The sequence below is a fragment of the Corythoichthys intestinalis genome, chromosome 4 (assembly GCF_030265065.1).
Source record: "Corythoichthys intestinalis isolate RoL2023-P3 chromosome 4, ASM3026506v1, whole genome shotgun sequence".
In the NCBI taxonomy this organism is placed as follows: domain Eukaryota; kingdom Metazoa; phylum Chordata; class Actinopteri; order Syngnathiformes; family Syngnathidae; genus Corythoichthys; species Corythoichthys intestinalis.
The window spans coordinates 6,816,438-6,837,202 of record NC_080398.1 but is presented as its reverse complement, the minus strand read 5'-3'; the positions used below and the strand labels follow the sequence as shown (position 1 = coordinate 6,837,202).

Below are 20,765 nucleotides of genomic sequence, written 5' to 3'. Positions count from 1 at the left end.
TTTTCCCCAATCTAATTTATATATATAAAAAAAAGTCATAAATATTTATAATGATATATTTATTTTAAAAATTAACTGATTTTAGAAATATTTTTTATTTTAGAAATTAAAGAATATTTCACATTTTTTGCTTTTCCGTTAAATAAAAAATACAATAAACTTGAATAAAATATTTGCTGTATTTTAACACGTTTATTTACTAATTTTTTCCTTTTTATTAAAAAAAAAAAAAAAGATTTTTTTAAAAACGTGTAGATTGTATATTTAATTGCAACAAATCCAAAAGGATGAGACGTCTATCACCGTCAATGTGTTAAATACATTTCAAATATTTTTCCACTGAAAATAATGGAATATCTTCCAAGATGGAGGCTGGTCATCAGCCTCACGATGTGCCTCCGCGCATGCGCGCGTCATCAAACTGACGTCGACCGGGAATTAGCTCCAGATTGTGAAGGAGGGAGGGAGGGAGGGAGGGAGGAGGCTCATCTCTTCTCTTTCCTTCGTCGTTGTACATAGTGCATGTCTGCCTCCTTTATTTTCTTTTTCTTTTTTTGCGTTCGTCCGAGCAGAAGAGCAAGAAAAATGCACACACTTTGATTTGCTCTGCTTATTTTCCCATCTGGTAAGTGCACTTCATGTTGACGTGCCTGCTTGTTCGATTCGGTCCGATTCGGTTCGGCTGGTCCGCAATCGTGCGTTAACGTTGGCGTTGCGTTGACGTGCGGCGATGTCGTTCGGTAGCTCGGCTCGGTTCGGTGGTGACCCTCTCGCCTATGGATGGATTGATGGATGCTGGGCCGAACGGGGCAAGCCGATCCCACGCAGCTTCCGGTGTACAGTTTCGAATACAGATATGATCCATTACAGTGGATATCATTGCTAATGTACGGTAAACGATATCATATAAGATACATGGCGGTATTAGCATGGATATTGGAGAGTGACATTGCACATACTGTACATCATAATACTGCGACCGCACGTTAATACATCGCCGGGTGTCGTGGTAAGCCATCGAGTGCCATTGACTGCGAGGGACGTTCACTTCTTGCTATATTTTTCCAAAATTCTGCCCAAATGACCCTTCAGGAAAAAATGCAAGTATGTCTTTAAAAATGATTGCAAATTTACTACTCAAAATAATATTAAGACACATTTATTACATGCTGGTTTGCCACAAATGGTGCATTTTATGTCACTTCCTGATGATTTTGGGGCCTTTTCAACTCACTTCCTGTTGATTTTTGGGCCACTTCCTCTTGAAAGGTACAGGGTTGACTTCCCATTCATTGTGTGTCACTTCCTGTTGATCTTGGGTCATTTCTTCGTGTTGATTTTTGGTCATTTCTGGGTTACTTCCTGTTGATTTTTGGGCCACTTCCTCTGTTTCCTGTCCCGCTGAGTTTTCGGCATTTCTTGGTCGCTTCCTGCTGAATTTTGGTCACTTCTAGGTCACTTACTCCTTCGTCTTGAAAGGGAAAGAGTTGACTTCCTGTTCATTTTGTGTCACTTCCTGTTGGGTTATGGGTATTTCTGGGTCACTTCCTGTTGAGGTTTGGTCAAATCCGGGTTACTTCCTGTTAATTATCGATCTACTTCCTCTTGAAAGGGAAAGTATAGATTTCCCATTAATTTTATGTCCCTTCCTGTTGGGTTTTAGGCATTTCTTGGTAAATTCCTACTCATGTTTGGTCATTTCTTGGTCACTTCCTGTTAATTTTTGGTCCACTTCCTCTTGAAATGGAAAGAGTTAGCTTCCTGTTTATTTTGCGTTACTTCCTGTCGAGATTTGGGCATTTTTGTGTCACTTCCTGTTGATTTTTGGTAATTTCTTGGAACTTCTTGTTGATTTTTGGTCATTTCTTGGTCACTTCCTGTTAATTTTTGGTCCACTTCCTCTTGAAATGGAAAGAGTTAGCTTCCTGTTTATTTTGCGTTACTTCCTGTCGAGATTTGGGCATTTTTGTGTCACTTCCTGTTGATTTTTGGTAATTTCTTGGAACTTCTTGTTGATTTTTGGTCATTTCTTGGTCACTTCCTGTTAATTTTTGGGCCACTTCCTCTTGGGAAGAAAAGAGTTGGCTTCCTGATTATTTTTGTGTTACTTCCTGTCGAGATTTTGGCATTTTTGTGTCAATTCCTGTTGGTTTTTGGTCATTTCTTAGAACTTCTTGTTGATTTTTGGTCATTTCTGGGTCACTTCCTGTTGATTTTTGGGCATCTTCCTCTGTTTCCTGTGCTGTTGAGTTTTCGGCATTTCTTGGTCGCTTCCTGCTGAATTTTGGTCACTTCTAGGCAGTGTTGTTCATTTTACTTTAAAAAAGTAATTAATTACAGTTACAAATTACTTCTCCCAAAAAGTAATTGCGTTAGTAACTCAGTTACCTGAATGTAAGAGTAATTAGTTACTTGGCAAAGTAACTAGTGATATTTTTTTTTCTCAAAAAAAAAAAAAAAAAAAAAAAAAAAAACAGGTCACACAATGTGAAGCTTAAAGGGTTTGGGGGACAATTGGCCCAAGCCCAATTCTTTACCCTCCACTTAACTAGACACAAGGGTATTGCGATAACTAGCTAGTAACCTTTGCTATGTGTGGAAGTCATTTAAAGTTGTGAATCAATCGTTAAAGTTGTTAAAATTTCTCCCGTTATTGCATTAGTTCCCTTCTGTCTACTTTAAACATGTGTAAGTTTTAAAACTGTTTCATCATTTAAAGATAGATTTAAGTTAAGATTTTGCCGATTTAGGAGCATTTTAGATTTTAAAAAATTACTTAGGTTCGCTAGGAAGGATCTCTACAGCAGGGGCTTCCTGAGAGGTCTACTGCTTTAAGATGGCGGCTGTTTACAAACGCATGTAGTCCTTAAAACATGTTGCCAATGCAGCAGTGTCTGACATCTGCATCTAGTTCTATAATATGATATCTACCGTGTCACGTGGGCGTAGTTTGTCGGCTATGGCTGCAGTCAGGTATTATTGGAGCCATCTAGCATCGCGGTTGCAACGGCGTCTTCCCCACTCCTGCTCTGCTCTCGTCCCCGTGAGTCCGTTTCTCTCAGACTTATTTTTATTAGTAACGCATAGTAACGCACGCCTTTCCCGCCTCAGTAACGGTAACGGCGTTGCCAAGATGAGAAAAGTAATTAATTAGATTACTCATTACTGAAAAAAATAACGCCGTTAGTAACGCCGTTATATTGTAACGCCGTTATTAACAACACTGCTTCTAGGTCACTTCCCGTTGATTTTTGAGCTACTTCCTCTTGAAAGGGAAAGAGTTGACTTCCTGTTCATTTTGTGTCACTTCCTGTTGGGTTTTGGGTATTTCTGGGTCACTTCCTGTTGAGTTTTGGTCAAATCCAGGTCACCTCCTGTTAATTTTCGAGCTACTTCCTCTTGAAAGGGAAAGAGTTGACTTCCTGTTCATTTTGTGTCACTTCCTGTTGAATTTTGGCCATTTCTGGGTCACTTCCTGCTAGATTTTTGCCATTTCTGTGTCAGTTCCTGCTCATTTTTGGGCATTTCTGGGTCACTTCCTGTTAATTTTTGAGCTACTTCCTCTTGAAAGGAAAAGTGTAGATTACCCATTTATTTTATGTCCCTTCCTGTTGGGTTTTAGGCATTTCTTGGTAAATTCCTACTCATTTTTGGTCATTTCTTCGTCACTTCCTGTTAATTTTTGGGCCACTTCCTCTTGAAAGGGAAAGAGTTGGCTTCCTGTTTTTTTGTGCTACTTCCTGTTGAGTTTTCAGCATTTTTGTGTCACTTCCTATTGATTTTGGGTCATTTGTGGGTCACTTCCTATTCATTTTTGGGCCACTTCCTCTTGTAAAGGAAGGATTCCACTTCCTGTTGAGTTTTCAGCATATTTTTGTCGCTTCCCGTTGGGTTTTGGGCATTTCTGTGTCACTTCCTGCTAATTTTTGGCCATTTCTGGGTCACTACCTGTTTGTTTTGTGACACAACCTATTCAATAAAGTTCAATGAAAGGTCTATTCCTGTTGATTTTTCATCACTTCCTGTTGATCTCGGGCCACTTCCTGTTGATTTTGTCACTTCCTGTTAATCTCAGGCCACTTCCTTTATAGTTAGGGGCTTCTTTGACTCGCTTCCTGTTGATTTTTGGTTATTTCCGGGTCACTTTCTGTTCATTTTGTGCATATCAAATCCTATTCAACAAAGTTTAATTAAAGGTCACTTCCTGTTGATTTTTCATCACTTCCTGTTGATCTTGAACCACTTCCTGTAGATTTTGCATCACTTCCTGTTAATTTTTGGGGAATATTTTGGACCGCTTCTTCTTGATTTTTGGTCATTTCTGGGTCACTTCTTGTATATTTTGTGCATATCACATCGTATTCACTTAGGTTCAATTAAAGGTCACTTCCTATTAATTTTTCATCACTTCCTGTCTAGCTCGGGCGACTTCCTTTAGATTTTGCGTCACTCCCTGTTGATCTGGGCCACTTCCTGTTGATTTTTGGGCATTAAAGGTCACTTGCTGAGTAGTTTTTCATCACTTCCTGTTGATCTTGGGCCATTTCCTGTTGATTTTTGGTCATTTTTGGGTCTCTTCCTGTTGATTTTCTTGAACTTAACCCATCGTTGATTAACTTCATGTCAATAAAGTTCAATTAAAAGTGACTTCCTGTTGATTGGACCACTTCCTGCAGATTTTGCTTTACCTCCAGTTAATTTTGGGGCATTTTTTGACTCGCTTCCTGTTGATTTGTGTGTTCAATGAATGGTCACCTACTATGAATTTTTCATCACTTCCTGTTGATCTCGGACGACTTCCTGTAGATTTTGCATCACTTCCTGTTGATTTGGGCCACTTCCTGTCGATTTTTGGGCATTCCTGGGTCACTTCTTGTTGATTTTGCATCATTTCCTGATGATCTCAGGCCACCTCCTGTTGTTTTTGGATTATTTTTGGTTAACTTCCTGTTTATTTTGTGCATATCACATCCTATTCACTAAAGTCCAATTAAAGGTCACTTGCTGTTGATTTTTTGCATCACTTCCTGTTTGTGTCAGGCCACTTCCTGTTGATTTTTGGTCATTTTTGGGTCCCTTCCTGTTGATTTTCTTGAACTTAACCCATTGTTGGTTAACTTCCTGTTTATTATGTGCATATTACATCCTATTCACTAAAGTTCCATTAAAGGTCACTTGCCGTTGATTTTTTCATCATTTCCTGTTGATCTCGGGCCACTTCCTGTTGATTTTTGGTCATTTTTGGGTCCCTTCCTGTTGATTTTTTTTTTTTTTTACATAACCCATCGTTGGTTAACTTCATGTCAATAAAGTTCAATTAAAGGTCACTTCCTGTTGATTGGACCACTTCCTGTAGATTTTGCTTCACTTCCAATTAATTTTGGGGCATTTTTTGACTCGCTTCCCGTTGATATCTGTGTCACTTCTTGTTTATTTTGTGCATATTACATCCTATTCACTTAAGTCCAATGAAAGGTCTCCTCCTATGAATTTTTCATCACTTCCTGTTGATCTTGGACGACTTCCTGTAGATTTTGCTTCACTTCCTGTTGATTTTTGGGCATTCCTGGAATCCTGGGTCACTTCTTGTTAATTTTGCATCATTTCCTGACGATCTCAAGCCACTTCCTGTTGATTTTTAGATTATTTTTGGTTAACTTCCTGTTTATTATGTGCATATTACATCCTGTTCACTAAAGTTCCATTAAAGGTCACTTGCCATTGATTTTTGCATCACTTCCTGTTGATCTCGGGCCACTTCCTGTTGATTTTTGGTCATTTTTGGGTCCCTTCCTGTTGATTTTCTTGAACTTAACCCACTGTTGGTTAATTTCATGTCAATAAAGTTCAATGAAAGGTCACTCCCTGTTGATTGGACCACTTCCTGCAGATTTTGCTTTACCTCCAGTTAATTTTGGGGCATTTTTTGACTCGCTTCCTGTTGATTTGTGTGTCACTTCTTGTTTATTTTGTGCATATCACATCCTATTCACTTAAGTTCAATGAATGGTCACCTCCTATGAATTTTTCATCACTTCCTGTTGATCTCGGACGACTTCCTGTAGATTTTGCATCACTTCCTGTTGATCTGGGCCACTTCCTGTTAATTTTTGGGCATTCCTGGGTCACTTCTTGTTGATTTCGCATCATTTCCTGATGATTTCGGCCACTTCCTGTTGATTTTTGGATTATTATTGGTTAACTTCCTGGTTTTTTTATGTGCATATCACACCCTATTTACTAAGGTTCAATTAAAGGTCACTTGCTGTTGATTTTTGCATCACTTCCTGTTGGTCTCGGGCCACTTCCTGTTGATTTTTGGATTATTATTGGTTAACTTCCTGGTTTTTTTATGTGCATATCACACCCTATTTACTAAGGTTCAATTAAAGGTCACTTGCTGTTGATTTTTGCATCACTTCCTGTTGGTCTCGGGCCACTTCCTGTTGATTTTTGGAAATTTCTGGGTCCCTTGCTGTTGATTTTCTTGAATTTAACCCATTATTGGTTAACTTCCTGACAATAAAGTTCAATTAAAGGTCACTTCCTGTTGATTTGGGCCACTTCCTGTTGATTTTTGGGCATTCCTGGGTCACTTCTTGTTGATTTTGCATCATTTCCTGATGATTTCAGGCCACTTCCTGTTGATTTTTGGATTATTATTGGTTAACTTCCTGTTTTTTTTGTGTGCATATCACACCCTATTTAATAAAGTTCCATTAAAGGTCACTTGCTGTTGACTTTTTCATCACTTCCGGTTGATCTCGGGTCCCTTCCTGTTGATTTTCTTGAACTTAACCCATTATTGGTTAACTTCCTGACAATAAAGTTCAATTAAAGGTCACTTCCTGTTCATCTCGGACGACTTCCTGTAGATTTTGCATCACTTCCTGTTGATATGGGCCACTTCCTGTTGATTTTTGGGCATTCCTGGGTCACATCCTGTTGAGTTTGCAAAATTTCCTCATGATCTCAAGCCACTTCCTGTTGTTTTTGGATTATTTTTGGTTAACTTCCTGTTTATTTTGTGCATATCACATCCTATTCACTAAAGTTCAATTAAAGGCCACTTGCTGTTGATTTTTGGTCATTTTTGGGTCCCTTTCTGTTGATTTTCTTGAACTTAACCCATCATTGGTTAACTTCCTGTCAATAAAGTTCAATGAAAGGTCACTTCCTGTTGATTTTGGGGCATTTCTGGGTCACTCCCTGTTGATTTTGTAGTATTTTCATGACACATAAACCTACCACACTCCTGCATTTGAACTCATCCTCTGCCATTGACAGCAATCTGCAATTGGGATTGACTGATTGATCATGTGCCGGTGCCATTGACGGCGATAGACGTCTAATCTGCTTTGATCGGGAGCCTCCCAGTTAAACGGATTGGACGTTCATCCCCGTCAAGGGTGGCCGATGATGTCAGCCGGGATGGCGGTGCATGCTGTTGAAAAAACGGCGTGCTCGGGTTTAAAACTGCGAGTTCGAGCTTTTGCGTAAGCGTATAAATATTTCAACAAGAAGGCAGAAAGGCTGGTGGCACGCACGCATTCCGAGGCGGGGGTGCCGTCCACGCTTCTTGAGCTTTAATTGCATTTCAAGCCAGAGGCCACTACACGCGCTTTCATCTGGCCTGCTGTGTGCCGCGCCGTTATTAATCACTCCTAGTGGGCCGACACGTCGCGAAGTGGGGTGACGCCCGCTTCCTTGTCAGCTAGCTCCGGTCTAAAAATATGGTCCGAATTTGTCCGTCTTCCAGCACACCTCGTCGCCATCTGCTTCCCGCGTGGAGGTGTGCTTCTTCCATTTTTATGTAAAAATAGCACAAAATCATTTACTCCCATTGATGGCGATAAACGTCCAATCTGTTTGGGATGTCAGTGAATGAGCATTTTTCAGGGCCATCGGCGGATTGTAAATTCAATTCCAGGTCATTCCAGCGAATGAACGTTTGCTCATTCGCTGCCGACCACTTCTCGCACTTCAAATGAATTGGACGCCTAGTAGGCCTGAGCGATATTGGAAAAACTATTGTTGCGATTTTTTGGGGGTTGCGATATATTGCGATATTATATTGCGATATTAAAACTTTTTTTTTTTTTTTTTTTTTTTTTAAGAAATTTTCACTTGATAACTTGAATAGCTGTTTGGAAAGACTTTGGATGACTCGCCATCACCACAGTGTACAGTGATCTACGGAGCCCCTAAGGTGACATGGAAGAAAAAAAAAAACAGAGAGGAAAAAAAAAGTTGACGTTAACAAAAAAAAAAAAATGTGCCCCTAAAGGGACACAAAAGATTTTTTTCTGTCAAAGCAAAAAAAAAAAAAAAAAAAACATGAAAGTGAAAAAAAAAAAAGGTCGAAGCAAAAAAAAAAAATATGCCCCAGACAAAAAAAAGACCCGGAAGTAAAAAAGAAAAGTTGAGGTTGAAGCAAAAAAAAAAAAAAATGCCCGGGAAAAAAAAAAAACACGAAAGTAAAAAAATAAGAATTGCCCCGAAAAAAAAAAAAAGACCCGGAAGTTAAAAACTTTTATATACGTGCGTTTTGCAGGTAAACAATGGCAAGAATGGGGCGTGATCACCCATGGAGCAGGTTAATTGAGTTTTACTTTGAAATAGGCCTAAAATATGATGCCATAAGATCACTTCTTGATATTAAGCACGGTTTCCAAATAAGCAGAAGACATTTGAAGCGAGTTTTAAACTCAACCGGACATTCTCGTCGGAAAATGTTCTGTGATTTGGCGGTCCTTGTTGACTTCATTCGATTTCCAAAACTCAAACTGACCTGGAGGCACAACTATCTTCCAACATTTTTTTTTTTTTTTTTTTTTTGCTTCGGCGTAAAAAAAATTTTTTTTTTTTGCTTCAACCTCAACTTTTCTTTTTTACTTCCGGGTCTTTTTTTTTTTTTTTTTTTTTTTTGCTTCGGCCTTTTTTTTTTTTTTTTTTTTTTTAATTATTTTCGTGTTTTTTTTTTTTTTTTGCTTTGACAGAAAAAAATTTTCCTGTCCCTTTAGGGGCACTATTTTTTTTTTTTTTAACAAGTTTTTTTTTTCCTCTCCGTTTTTTTTTTTTTTTTTGCTTCTTCCATGTCACCTTAGGGCAGGGGTCTCAAACCGGTCCTCAAAGGGCCGCAGTGGGTACTGGATTTCATTCCAACCAAACGAGAACAATCCCTTTTCACCAATCTGGTGTCTAACAAGTGTAATCAGTTAATTGCAGTCAGGTGCTGTTTACTTTAGCAGAAACCTCATTGGTTGAACTGTCTGTTTTGGATCTGTTGGAACAAAGACCAGGACCCACTGCGGCCCTTTGTGGAATCGGTTTGAGACCCCTGCCTTAGGGGCTCCGTAGTGATCCCTTTTTTTGTGTGTGTGTTTTTTGTGCTCAATGTATTTATTCGATTTAGCATTGGAAAGAGATACATATAAGACAGTTTTTTTCTGACTTTTTCCCCCAAAGTGATTTAAAAAATGTATGTAAAATGGTTTTTAAGCACTTCAAATGTCAAAATTTTGATCTGTTTTAAACATAACTGTCCAACCAAATCATTTTTGAACAAGAATAAAGTACTGTAGTAGATAAATGCTTGGCCTTATTAAATGCTTCTGTTTATCTACCTTAGCTGTGACCGTTGGAGTGACATGTAGAAATTTCAAACTCCTCATGATCACTTCTGGCATTTATATTGCCTGGTACACCAGACTCACCGCTGTTCCAGCTATTGAGTCTGGCCACCATTCCCGCAGATACAATTTCCAGGGCGGAGCAAGCCACAGCAAACAGACAGCGGAGTGGACCAATCAGCGAGGGGCAGAAGTGACGTGACGTAGTAAAATGACGAGAGAAGGACGAGGGAGTTGTGCGCGGAAGTAAACATACGAAGAGAGCGGAGTTAATTCAACATGGCTAGCGCGAGACAGACTGTTGTCAATGACTCGTGTCGATGTGTTTTTGGTCATTTAAAACTGATTTTACCGTGGAGTGGAACATATTCTCGGCTCTCCCGTTCACCATCTGTGTTGATGTGGAGACGACTTTCGACGCGAAAGAGTGACGTTGCTCGTTAAGAACACGTCACGCAAATAAACGAATCGGATTTGTCGATTGATTTTGTACCTGCTCGAGAGGCCGTTAATGGGCTGGTTCCCAGACTTTTCTCTCAGTGTTTGAAAAATACAGGGAGAACAGTCTGGCAGAGCCAGGCAAGCATTTATATGTCTCCAACGTCTCCACACATACACACATTCATTCCATCGCGGCTTCCTTGCAGAAACTGTTTAACAAGTTAAACGATGATTGACAGATGCCCGTGTGAACTCTGCTTCTTTGGCAAGATCAAAGCCATCGTTAACTTTAATAAGCAAGTGCCGCTGTGACTGAGAGGAACAAAGGGCTGGGAGAGGGAGGGTGTGAGGCTGTGCGCAGAGTGGAAAGCAAGGCGTATCTGGATTTTAAAAAAAAAACAAAAACTATCACACGTGCTTGCGATGGGACTATCGCACCCGAGCACATCGCAATGGCGATGTTTAAACGATATATCGTTCAGGCTTAAGTCGCATAGCATTGTCGATGGCAACCAATGAGTTTAGAAAAGAAAAGATGCACCCTTCCGATTCAGAGATTTATTTGTCATTGACACCAGTCCTCACAGGATGACAACAGATGACAACGAAATTCCGTTCGATGAGTGAGCATCAGGCCGCTGCAGACGTTCCGCGCCACCAACTTCACTCTCTTCCTCAGAAATTACAGAGCAAGTTACAAGTAGACACATACTGTATATACAACATAGAGTGGGGCAAATAATTATTTAGTCAACCACTAATTGTGCAAGTTCTCCCACTTGAAAATATTAGAGAGGCCTGTAATTGTCAACATGAGAGATAGAATGTGGGGAAAAAAACAGAAAATCACATTGTTTGATTTTTAAAGAATTTATTTGAAAATCATGGTGGAAAATAAGTATTTGGTCAATACAAAAAGTTCATCTCATACTTTGTTATGTACCCTTTGTTGGCAATAACGGAGGCCAAACGTTTTCTGTCACTCTTCACAAGCTTTTCACACACTGTTGCTGGTATTTTGGCCCATTCCTCCATGCAGATCTCCTCTAGAGCAGTGATGTTTTGGGGTTGTCGTTGGGCAACACGGACTTTCGACTCCCTCCGCAGATTTTCTATGGGGTTGAGATCTGGAGACTGGCTTCTGGCGCTTACGAAGCCACTCCTTTGTTGTCCTGGCTGTGTGTTTGGGATCATTGTCATGCTGAAAGACCCAGCCACGTCTCATCTTCAGTGCCCTTGCTGATGGAAGGAGATTTTCTCTCAAAATCTCTCGATACATGGCCCCATTCATTCTTTCCTTTACGCAGATCAGTCGTCCTGGTCCCTTTGCAGAAAAACAGCCCCAAAGCATGATGTTTCCACCCCCACGCTTCACAGTGGGTATGGTGTTCTCCAGATGCAATTCAGTATTCTTTCTTCTCCAAACACGAGAACCTGTGTTTCTACCAAAAAGTTCTATTTTGGTTTCATCTGACCATAACACATTCTTCCAGTTCTCTTCTGGATCATCCAAATGCTCTCTAGCGAACCGCAGACGGGCCTGGACGTGTACAGGCTTCAGCTGAGGGACACGTCTGGCAGTGCAGGATTTGAATCCCTGGCGGCGCATTGTGTTACTGCTGGTAGCCTTTGTTACTGTGGTCCCAGCTCTCTGTAGGTCATTCACTAGGTCCCCCCGAGTGGTTCTGGTATTTTTTCTCACCGTTCTTGTTATCAGTTCTTGCATGGAGCCCCAGATCGAGGGAGATTATCAGTGGTCTTGTATGTCTTCCATTTTCTAATAATTGCTCCCACAGTTTATTTCTTTACACCTATTGCAGATTCAGTCCTCCCAGCCTTGTGGACAGGTGTCTTTTATACTGATAATGAGTTAAAACAGGTGCCATTAAGACAGGTAACGAGCTGAGCCTCGTTAGACCTCGTTAGGAGAAGTTAGACCTCTTTGACAGCCAGAAATGTTGCTTGTTTGTAGGTGACCAAATACTTATTTTCCACTCTAATTTGGAAATAAATTCTTTAAAAATCAAACTGTGATTTTCAGTTTTTTTTCCCACATTCTGTCTCTCATGGTTGAGGTTTACCCATGTTGACAATGACAGGCCTCTCTAATCTTTTCAAGTAGGAGAACTTGCACAGTTGGTGGTTGACTGAATACCTATTTGCCCCACTGTATAATGAACATAGCAAGGATATAACATGACTCACAGGTCACGTGGAGGGATTTTTTTGAATGAAAAAAAGGCGAACTACCAGTCATGCCAGGGTGCAAAATTTGGCAGAACACTGGGGACGAACACTGCTTGCCTGCCAGGGCCGCAGCAGAATGACGAGCCGAAACTTGCTCGCCGCCAGGGGCTGGCCAATCGGTGAAAAAAATTAACCTCGCCGCTGTGTGTGACATGCGTCGGTGTAGTTTTGTGTGATTTTTCGTTTTCGAATGGCGAGAAAAAGACTTGGACAAGCCGCTCGGTTCGGGGTAGCATATCGGCTAGCTGTTTACGCTCTTTCCCGCGTCACCGAAACCGGGACAGGGAAATGACAAAGCCAGACTAACTCCGGTGGCATAAAATTCCGTTTGGGACAGGAAGAAGTCGGCAGTTTTGACCATTATGAAGTCATTTTGCCCTGTCGTACTGAATAAATGCATTTTTAATATTTCATACTCCATTTAGCACTAGACTGTTATTTGTCATGACCGTACCATTTGTTTAGCAATTGAGGAAAATACTTTGATTAGAAGGATATCCTGTAAAAATATTGGAGAGATTGAAACAATCATGACATTTTGCTACTCTCTGTCATATCTTCCTCATTTTGAATCTTCCCTCTCAATGGGCTGAATTCTAAATCAGCTGAAATCATTACTCTGCCGACGTCATCATCCAGCTGGAGACGCTCGAGCGCTATAACGACAGGCAGGGTTAAACGGCAGATTAACTCATTTGCTCCCAAAAACGTATAAATAAGTTCTATTTTTAATTGTTTCAGTGTCCCAAAGACGTATTTATACTAGGGCTGTCAAACGATTACAATTTTTAATCAAGTTAATTACAGCTTAAAAATTAATTAGCCGTGATTAATCGCAATTAATCGCAATTCAAACCATCTATAAAATATGCCATATTTTTCTGTAAATTATTGTTGGAATGGAAAGATAAGACACAAGATGGATATATACATTCAACATACAGTACATAAGGACTGTATTTGTTTATTATAACAATAAATCAACAAGATAGCATTAACATTAAGATTCTGATAAAGCGATCCATGGATAGAAAGACTTGTAGTTCTTAAAAGAAAAATGTTACTACAAGTTATAGAAATTTTATATTAAAACCCCTCTTAATGTTTTTGTTTTAATAAAATTTGTAAAATTTTCAATCAAAAAATAAACTATGTCAATAGTTACTGACACTATGCTCATGGGTGCTGAAGCCTATAAAATCAGTCGCACCCAAGCGCCAGCAGAGGGCGGCAAAACTCCATAAAACACAATTAACAAGTGAGCGTTTCACTGTACCATCATTTAAATCTGTCTGAGCGGGACATTTGCGTTAATTGCGTCAAATATTTTAACGTGATTAATTTAAAAAATTAATTAACGCCCGTTAACGCGATAATTTTGACAGCCGTAATTTATACGTCTTTTACGTTTTTTTTTTCACAAGAGACATCTCTAGGTTCTGATGCAACTTAGCTCCAAAGCACAATGCTGAAAATCCATTTTAAAGCAATAAAACTGGCCACTGGAGGGCAGTAGCCCATTTTGTAAGACCTGCAATCCGAGTCAACGGAGCGAACGACCGGGCCGCACGGCCAGGGCGCCGGCAGAAGACGACCGAATAGACGGCCAGGACGCCAGGCGCGGGAAGTCCGAGCAGGACGACCGGGATCACCAGTGCAGCGGACGATGCCGTTGAGTCAGTGCTGCTCACCGTGCAGAGCAAAGCCGGCCCAGCCTCGACGCAAACTATGCAGCTGCTTAGGGCCCCTGACCACTAAGAGCCCCCAATCTGGCAACCTCATTTCATATGTTGTTAATAGAGCATCGTGAATAATGTGTCGCGCATTGCCGTTTATCGGTGCAAACTAGAGCTGTCCCGACTAGTCGATGTCATCGATGACATAAATCCGTCGACGAGCAAAACATCACGTCGGCGGTTAATGAAGGGTTAAAAAAATATATGCGTGGAAAGTTCAGAATGTCTGACGCTCTGTATGCAAGTGGGGAAAGCGGAACAAAGCCAAAAAAGCGCACCAGAGTGTCCAAAACATTGACTTATTTCAAAGAAACAAAGGAGGGTACACTCTTTTGTCCTGTCTCGTCAATGCCAAGCTTGGCTGCACGTCGGCCGTTAATAAACACCTAAAGCGCCGTCACCCAGTTTGTAAGTCCATCTAACTAACTAACGACATGTTTTATTGAAGTTGCTAAGCCCGTCACGATATGCAATGAGTCCATTTATCGCACGGCAAATAAAAATGAGGCCGGTAATTTTCACGGCTGCCTTTTATCGCTGCGCACGTGCGTGCGTGCTTACATTGGTGCGTGCGTGCTGATGGCATATGAGACTCCAGTTCCTTTCTCTTATCAACACGCTGTAGAATTAAAGTTCAGACATACAAAATAAGAAAACACATCTATATTGAACACTGTAACGTTAGCACTGCTACACTAAGGTGAATGGGGGAAAAAGGCAACTTACTTTAGCCTGCTATAAAACTTTGGCAGTCGTCTCGTGAAAGCAAACTTGCGGTTAAAAGGTGACACTTCGAACATGAAAAATCGCTGGTTAACAGCATTTGCAAATGAAAAAATGACCCAAAAAATCCATTACTGACACTACATGCAATTACAAAAAGTGCTTTTTTTTGCGGAGTGTAAAGCTGAAGTTAGCGGTTTAGCGAACGTACTTCCGGTGAACATTTCAAAATAAAAGCATGTCACGTTCTTCATATAAATAGCGATTTCTGGAGTTAATCCCACATACTTCAAAATTCAGATTCTACACTAAGAATACCTTTAAAATGACACCCTTTATGAAAAATCTGATTGGCAATGAATAATAATTATAATTATTATAATACTATTATATATAGTTATATACTATAATATTAATGCTAGGTGTTTTTTTAAGCATTGTTTCGAATCATGTTGGAAAGGCGAAGTCAGTGTTCTGAATCTGTTTACATTCCATTCTTTTGCACTAGTTAATTCTATCAGCATTTGAACTCGTTGTTTATTTTTTGATTTATTATTGTTATTTACGTGTTTATTTGTACTTAGATAAATAATTCACGTGTTCCAATATGTTTTTGTGAATTGATAAGCGTCAACAAAAATTTCATTGCTAAATCAGTAAAAACAAAAAAACATTTTTAAATTTAATTATTAGATTAGTCGACTAATCGTAAAAATAGTCGGCTGACTAATCGGGAGAAAATTAGTCGTTTGGGACAGCCCTAGTGCAAACATCCATTTTCTTGTCATTACAATCTGGCAACCTGGGGAACGGCATTGAACCTGCTTTGCAATGATTGGTGCTCAAACTTGCTTGGAAAATAGATGCACGGATATGTCGAAGAGAATTTATCCTTCTGGAGCAGAGAAACGAAAAATCTGATTAATATACAAAATATGGAAGTATGGGTTGGATTGCATGTATGGGTTTCACAGTACACTGTGACGAAAAATATGGGCCCCTTGGCATTATTTTGCTTAGGGCCCCCCAAATGGCCCTAAAATATTCCTAAACAAAAGTAGTTATCTGCAACATAGAGAAGCATTTGCATGGTTGGTGAAGAGCCCGCGCCGCCGTGCTCGGCCGCTCTCGTCCCCAGCTACCCTCCAGTGTCCCGCGACTCAGCCGGAAAGGCACACGGCCAAACCAGTTCCCCCCCAGAAACACAACATGCCCCAATCAAAACAGTTAACCTCAGATTGACCCATAAAATAATTGTAAAAATCTTAAAAACAATAGCAATACAAACAATTGACATCATGGACAACTTTACGGAGGTGATTATTCCAATGTGCAAATGACTATATTTAGCATCTTTGTTGTGTCGAATGTGTCTATTTTTACTGCTTCACTTCACATTTGGACTCTTTTGATTAGAGTATATGAGATCACGATGACAATACAGAATTAAACAGAAGCGCTGCGTATTCCGAACACACTCGGGAACTCGTGTCGTGAAGCGATTTTGGAACGCTGGCACTGAGGATAGCAAACAGTTGTGGAAAATGGATTAAAGTGATTTTTTTCCAGAAAATTCCACATAAAATAACCCACAAGGATTTAGTCCAAAGATATTTTGAAAAATTCCTGATAATTAATTAGGGTTAATATCACATCCCTTTTTTTGTCTTTTAGGTGGAGCCATGGCGGCGCTTTTGTTTCTGCTGATTCTCCACGCTCTTCCATCTCTTGTTGTGCCCATACATAATTCATCAACTGGAGGTAATGTGGGACGACGGGAAGGAGCGAAGTCCGTCCGGAGTGCCGTTTGCCAGCTAAATTGAGCGCGGATCATGTGTCACGTTCCGGGTGATAGATCCACGCCTTCCCAAGATTGCCTGACTATTTTTGTTTTATTTTCTCCTGCCAGGATGCGCCATCATCCGGCCTCCGAGGGATGGAGGAATCCGGTATAGAGGCCTGACACAAGAGCAGGTAATAATGGACTATACAGTGGTACTCAGGGATGAAAGTGGCTAGAATTTCTTGCCAGAACTCCCTGACATAAAGGTCGTCACGGAGCCAGAATGTTTTTATGGCACGGTCAGGGCCGGCCCAGCCTATACTAGACTATGCAGCTGCTTAGGGCCCCTGATCACTAGGGGGCCCCTGATCTGGCAATTGTTTAATTTATATTCTATTTTGTTTACTACAGTCTGCTTTATTTGACTTTTGTGAGTTTTGATACTTGATTATAAGCTTAAAAAAATAAAAGTTCTTCCTTAACTTCCTCTTTTAGAAAAAGGTTTGGCGCTATCAACTGTAAGTACTGACAATCATTTGGGGTGAGAAGTTTGAAGTATGCAGTGCAAGAAAATCTGATTAATATACAAAATATGGACGTATGAGTTGGATTGCATGTATGGGTTTCACAGTACACTGTGATGAAATGGTGGGCCAAAAATATGGGCCCCTTTGCATTATTTTGCTTAGGGCCCCCAAATGGCCTGGGCCGGCCCTGGGCACGGTTATACCTATAAAGTGAGTACACCCCTGGCATTTCTTCAGATATTTAAGTATATATTTTCATGGGACAACACTGACAAAATGACACAATGAAAAGTAGTCTGTGTGCAGCTTATATAATAGAGTTAATTCCCCCCCCCCCCCCCCCCCACTCAAAATATAGCCATTAATATCTAAACCCCTAAAGTGAGTACACCCCTTAGAAACTACATCCCTAAATGTCCAAATTGAGTACTGCATGTCATTTTCCCTCCAAAATGTCATGTGACTCGTTAGTGTTACTAGGTCCAGCCAGGTGTGCATAGGGAGCAGTAGTGTTCAAATTTCTAGTGCAGCTCTCACACTCTCTCATACTGGTGACTGAAAGTTTCAACATGGCACCACATGGCAAAAATCTCTGTGAGGATCTTAAAAGACAGATTGTTGCGCTACAAGAAGATAGCCAACACCCTGAAACTGAGGTGCAGCTCAGTGGCTAAGATCATCCAGCATTTTAAAAGAGCAGGGTCCGCTCAGAACAGGCCTCGGGTTGGTCGTCCAAAGAGGCTGAGCGCCCATGCCGAGCGTCACATCCAAATGCTATCTTTGAAAGATCGTCGCGGGAGTGCTGTCAGCATTGCTGCAGAGATTGAAGAGGTGGGGGGTCAGCCTGTTAGTGCTCCGACCATACGCCGCACTCTACATCAAATTGGTGTGCATGGCTATCACCCCAGGAGGAAGCCTCTTCTGAAGACGGTACACAAGAAAGCCCGCAAACAGTTTGCTGAAGACATGTCAACAAAGCACAAGGAGTACTGGAACCACATCCTATGGTCAGATGAGACAAAGATTAATTTGTTTGGTTCCAATGGTCTCGAGCATGTGTGGATGCGACCAGGTGAGGAGTACAAAGATACAGTTGTGGTCAAAAGTTTACATACACTTGTGAAGAACATAATTTCATGGCTCTCTTGAGTTTCCAGTTATTTCTAAAACTCTTATTTTTCTCCGATAGAGTGATTGGAACAGATACTTCTTTGTCACAAAAAATATTCATGAAGTTTGCTTCTTTCATGACTTTATTATGGGTTAACAGAAAAAGTGATCAAATTTGCTGGGTCAAAAATATACATACATGGATCTGAAAAAGCGAATCATTGACTTGAACAAGTCAGGAAAGTTACTTGGAGCCATTTCAAAGCAGCTGCAGGCCCCAAGAGCAACAGTGCAAACAATTGTTTGTAAGTATAAAGTGCATGGCACTGTTTTGTCACTGCCACGATCAGGAAGAAAACGCAAGCTATCACCTGCTGCTGATAGAAAATTGGTCAGGAGGGTGAAGATTCAAGTGAGAATCACCAAAAAGCAGATCTGCCAAGAATTAGAAGCTGCTGGAAAACAGGTGTCAGTGTCCACAGTCAAGCGTGTTTTGCATCTCCATGGACTGAGAGGCTGCCGTGCAAGAAGGAAGCCCTTGCTCCAAAAGCGGCTAGACTGAAGTTTGCTGCTGATCACATGGACAAAGATAAGACCTTCTGGAGGAAAGTTCTGTGGTCAGACGAAACAAAAATCCAGCTGTTTGGCCACAATGCCCAGCAATATGTTTGGAGGAGAAAAGGTGAGGCCTTTAACCCCAAGTACATCATGCCTACCGTCAAGCACGGTGGTGGTAGTATTATGTTGTGGGGCTGTTTTGCTGCCAATGGAACTGGTGCTTTACGGAGAGTAAATGGGATAATGAAGAAGGAGGATTACCTTCAAATTCTTCGAGATAACCTAACGTCATCAGCCCGAAGATTGGGTCTTGGGTGCAGTTGGGTGTTCCAACAGGACAATGACCCCAAACGCACATCAAAAGTGGTAATGGAATGGCTAAATCAGGCTAGAATGAAGGTTTTCGAATGGCCTTCCCAAAGTCCCATTGAGAACTTGTGGACAATGCTGAAGAAACAAGTCCATGTCAGAAAGCCATCAAATTGAACTGAACTGCACCAATTCTGTCAAGAGGAGTGGTCAAAGATTCAACCAGAAGCTTGTGGATGGCTACCAAAAGTGCCTAATTGAAGTGAAAATAGCCAAGGGACATGTTACCAAATATTAGCGCTGCTGTATGTATATTTTTGAGCCAGCAGATTTGATCACTTTTTTCTGTTCGCCCATAATAAAGTCATAAAAGAACCAAACTTCTTGAATGTTTTTTGTGACAAAGAAGTATCTGTTCCAATCACACCATCGGAGAAAAATCAGAGTTGTAGAAATAACTGGAAACTCAAGAGAGCCATGACATTATGTTCTTCACAAGTGTATGTGTGTCATGCCTACAGTCAAGCATGGTGGTGGGAATGTCATGGTCTGGGGCTGCATGAGTGCTGCAGGTGTTCCACTGAGGGAAACATGAACTCCAACATGTACTGTGAAATACTGCAGCAGAGCATGATCCCCTCCCTCCAGAAACTGGGTCGCAGGGCAGTGTTCAAGCATGACAATGACCACAAACACACCTCCAAGAAGACCACTGCGTTACTGAAAAGGCTGAGGGTAAAGATGATGGACTGGCCAAGCATGTCTCCAAACTTGAACCCAATAGAACATCTTTGGGGGATCCTCAAGCGGAAGGTGGAGGTGCGCAAATATCCGGCAGCTCCGCAACATCGTCATGGAGGAGTGGAAGCAGGGGTCGCGTTAACCAAATATTTTCCGTCGTTGACCGATTTTTTAAAACGGTGACGGAAAAAACTGAAGTCCATCAGTCATTTTGACCGGTTGCAATTCACACCCCAGACCACAGGGTGGCGAGTGAGCTTATTAATTAGCTATTGTCTCTCTTGATGCATGACGTCGTTGGCCTTACTCTGAAACAATGTCAAGGCAACTGAGTGTCCGAAGTTTCTTCAAAAAGCCCCAAAACGACGATGGTGTTGATAAAAGAGGTGAAAAAACAGGGACTACACAAGCGGGCACGCAATTCAAGTCCATGCGCACCAGGAGGAAAGTGAGACTACGTTCAGGCCACAGCAGGTGAACTGTTAATTTCATTGTTCCATATGCTACATATGGTAGGCTACCTACCTAATGGGGACCACTGTCAGCTGTTTTTGTCACTGCGGAGAAAAAGTTACATATTCATCTGCTTGATGTGTGATGGCACGGTGTGGATTCTCTGTTAAGCTTGTTCGGACAGAATATTAATTTAAAACGAATGAAAACTAAATACTGTTGAATATGTTGAAGCGGTATGCAATGTTAAGAGTCTTGTTAGCTGTAGGCGCACTATCCTATTCCCCTCACTATCCACTCGCGGTGGCCTGCGCTTGTCAGTGACGATTCTTATTCTCGCTATATGACTATACAACTTTAACATTTGTTAATAATACGCTCTGTGTGTTAAATGGGCACTTACAAGCGGACGCAAGAAGTAACAACGGGATCATTTTTAAACAGGCATTTCACGGGAGAGCATTTCGACTCTTCGGCCAATCATATAGCGAGAGAGAGTGGATAG

The 20,765-nt window shown here is 41.0% G+C and overlaps 1 protein-coding gene across 3 annotated transcripts in view; it reads left to right on the top strand.

Moving 5' to 3' along the window:
- Positions 1 to 473: 473 nt before the first annotated feature.
- Positions 474 to 20,765, top strand: part of LOC130914235 (gamma-aminobutyric acid type B receptor subunit 1-like) — a 114,927-nt gene continuing 94,635 nt past the window's right edge. For 2 of the 3 annotated variants that reach the window (XM_057833241.1, XM_057833240.1), the window contains exons 1-3: positions 474 to 625; positions 16,454 to 16,540; positions 16,689 to 16,753. In XM_057833241.1, coding sequence (XP_057689224.1) covers positions 16,462 to 16,540; positions 16,689 to 16,753 — 144 coding nt within the window. In that variant the 5' untranslated portion in view covers positions 474 to 625; positions 16,454 to 16,461. Of the gene's footprint in view, positions 626 to 16,453; positions 16,541 to 16,688; positions 16,754 to 20,765 lie in introns of those variants that run through there. The other variant, XM_057833242.1, reaches the window with a different exon arrangement.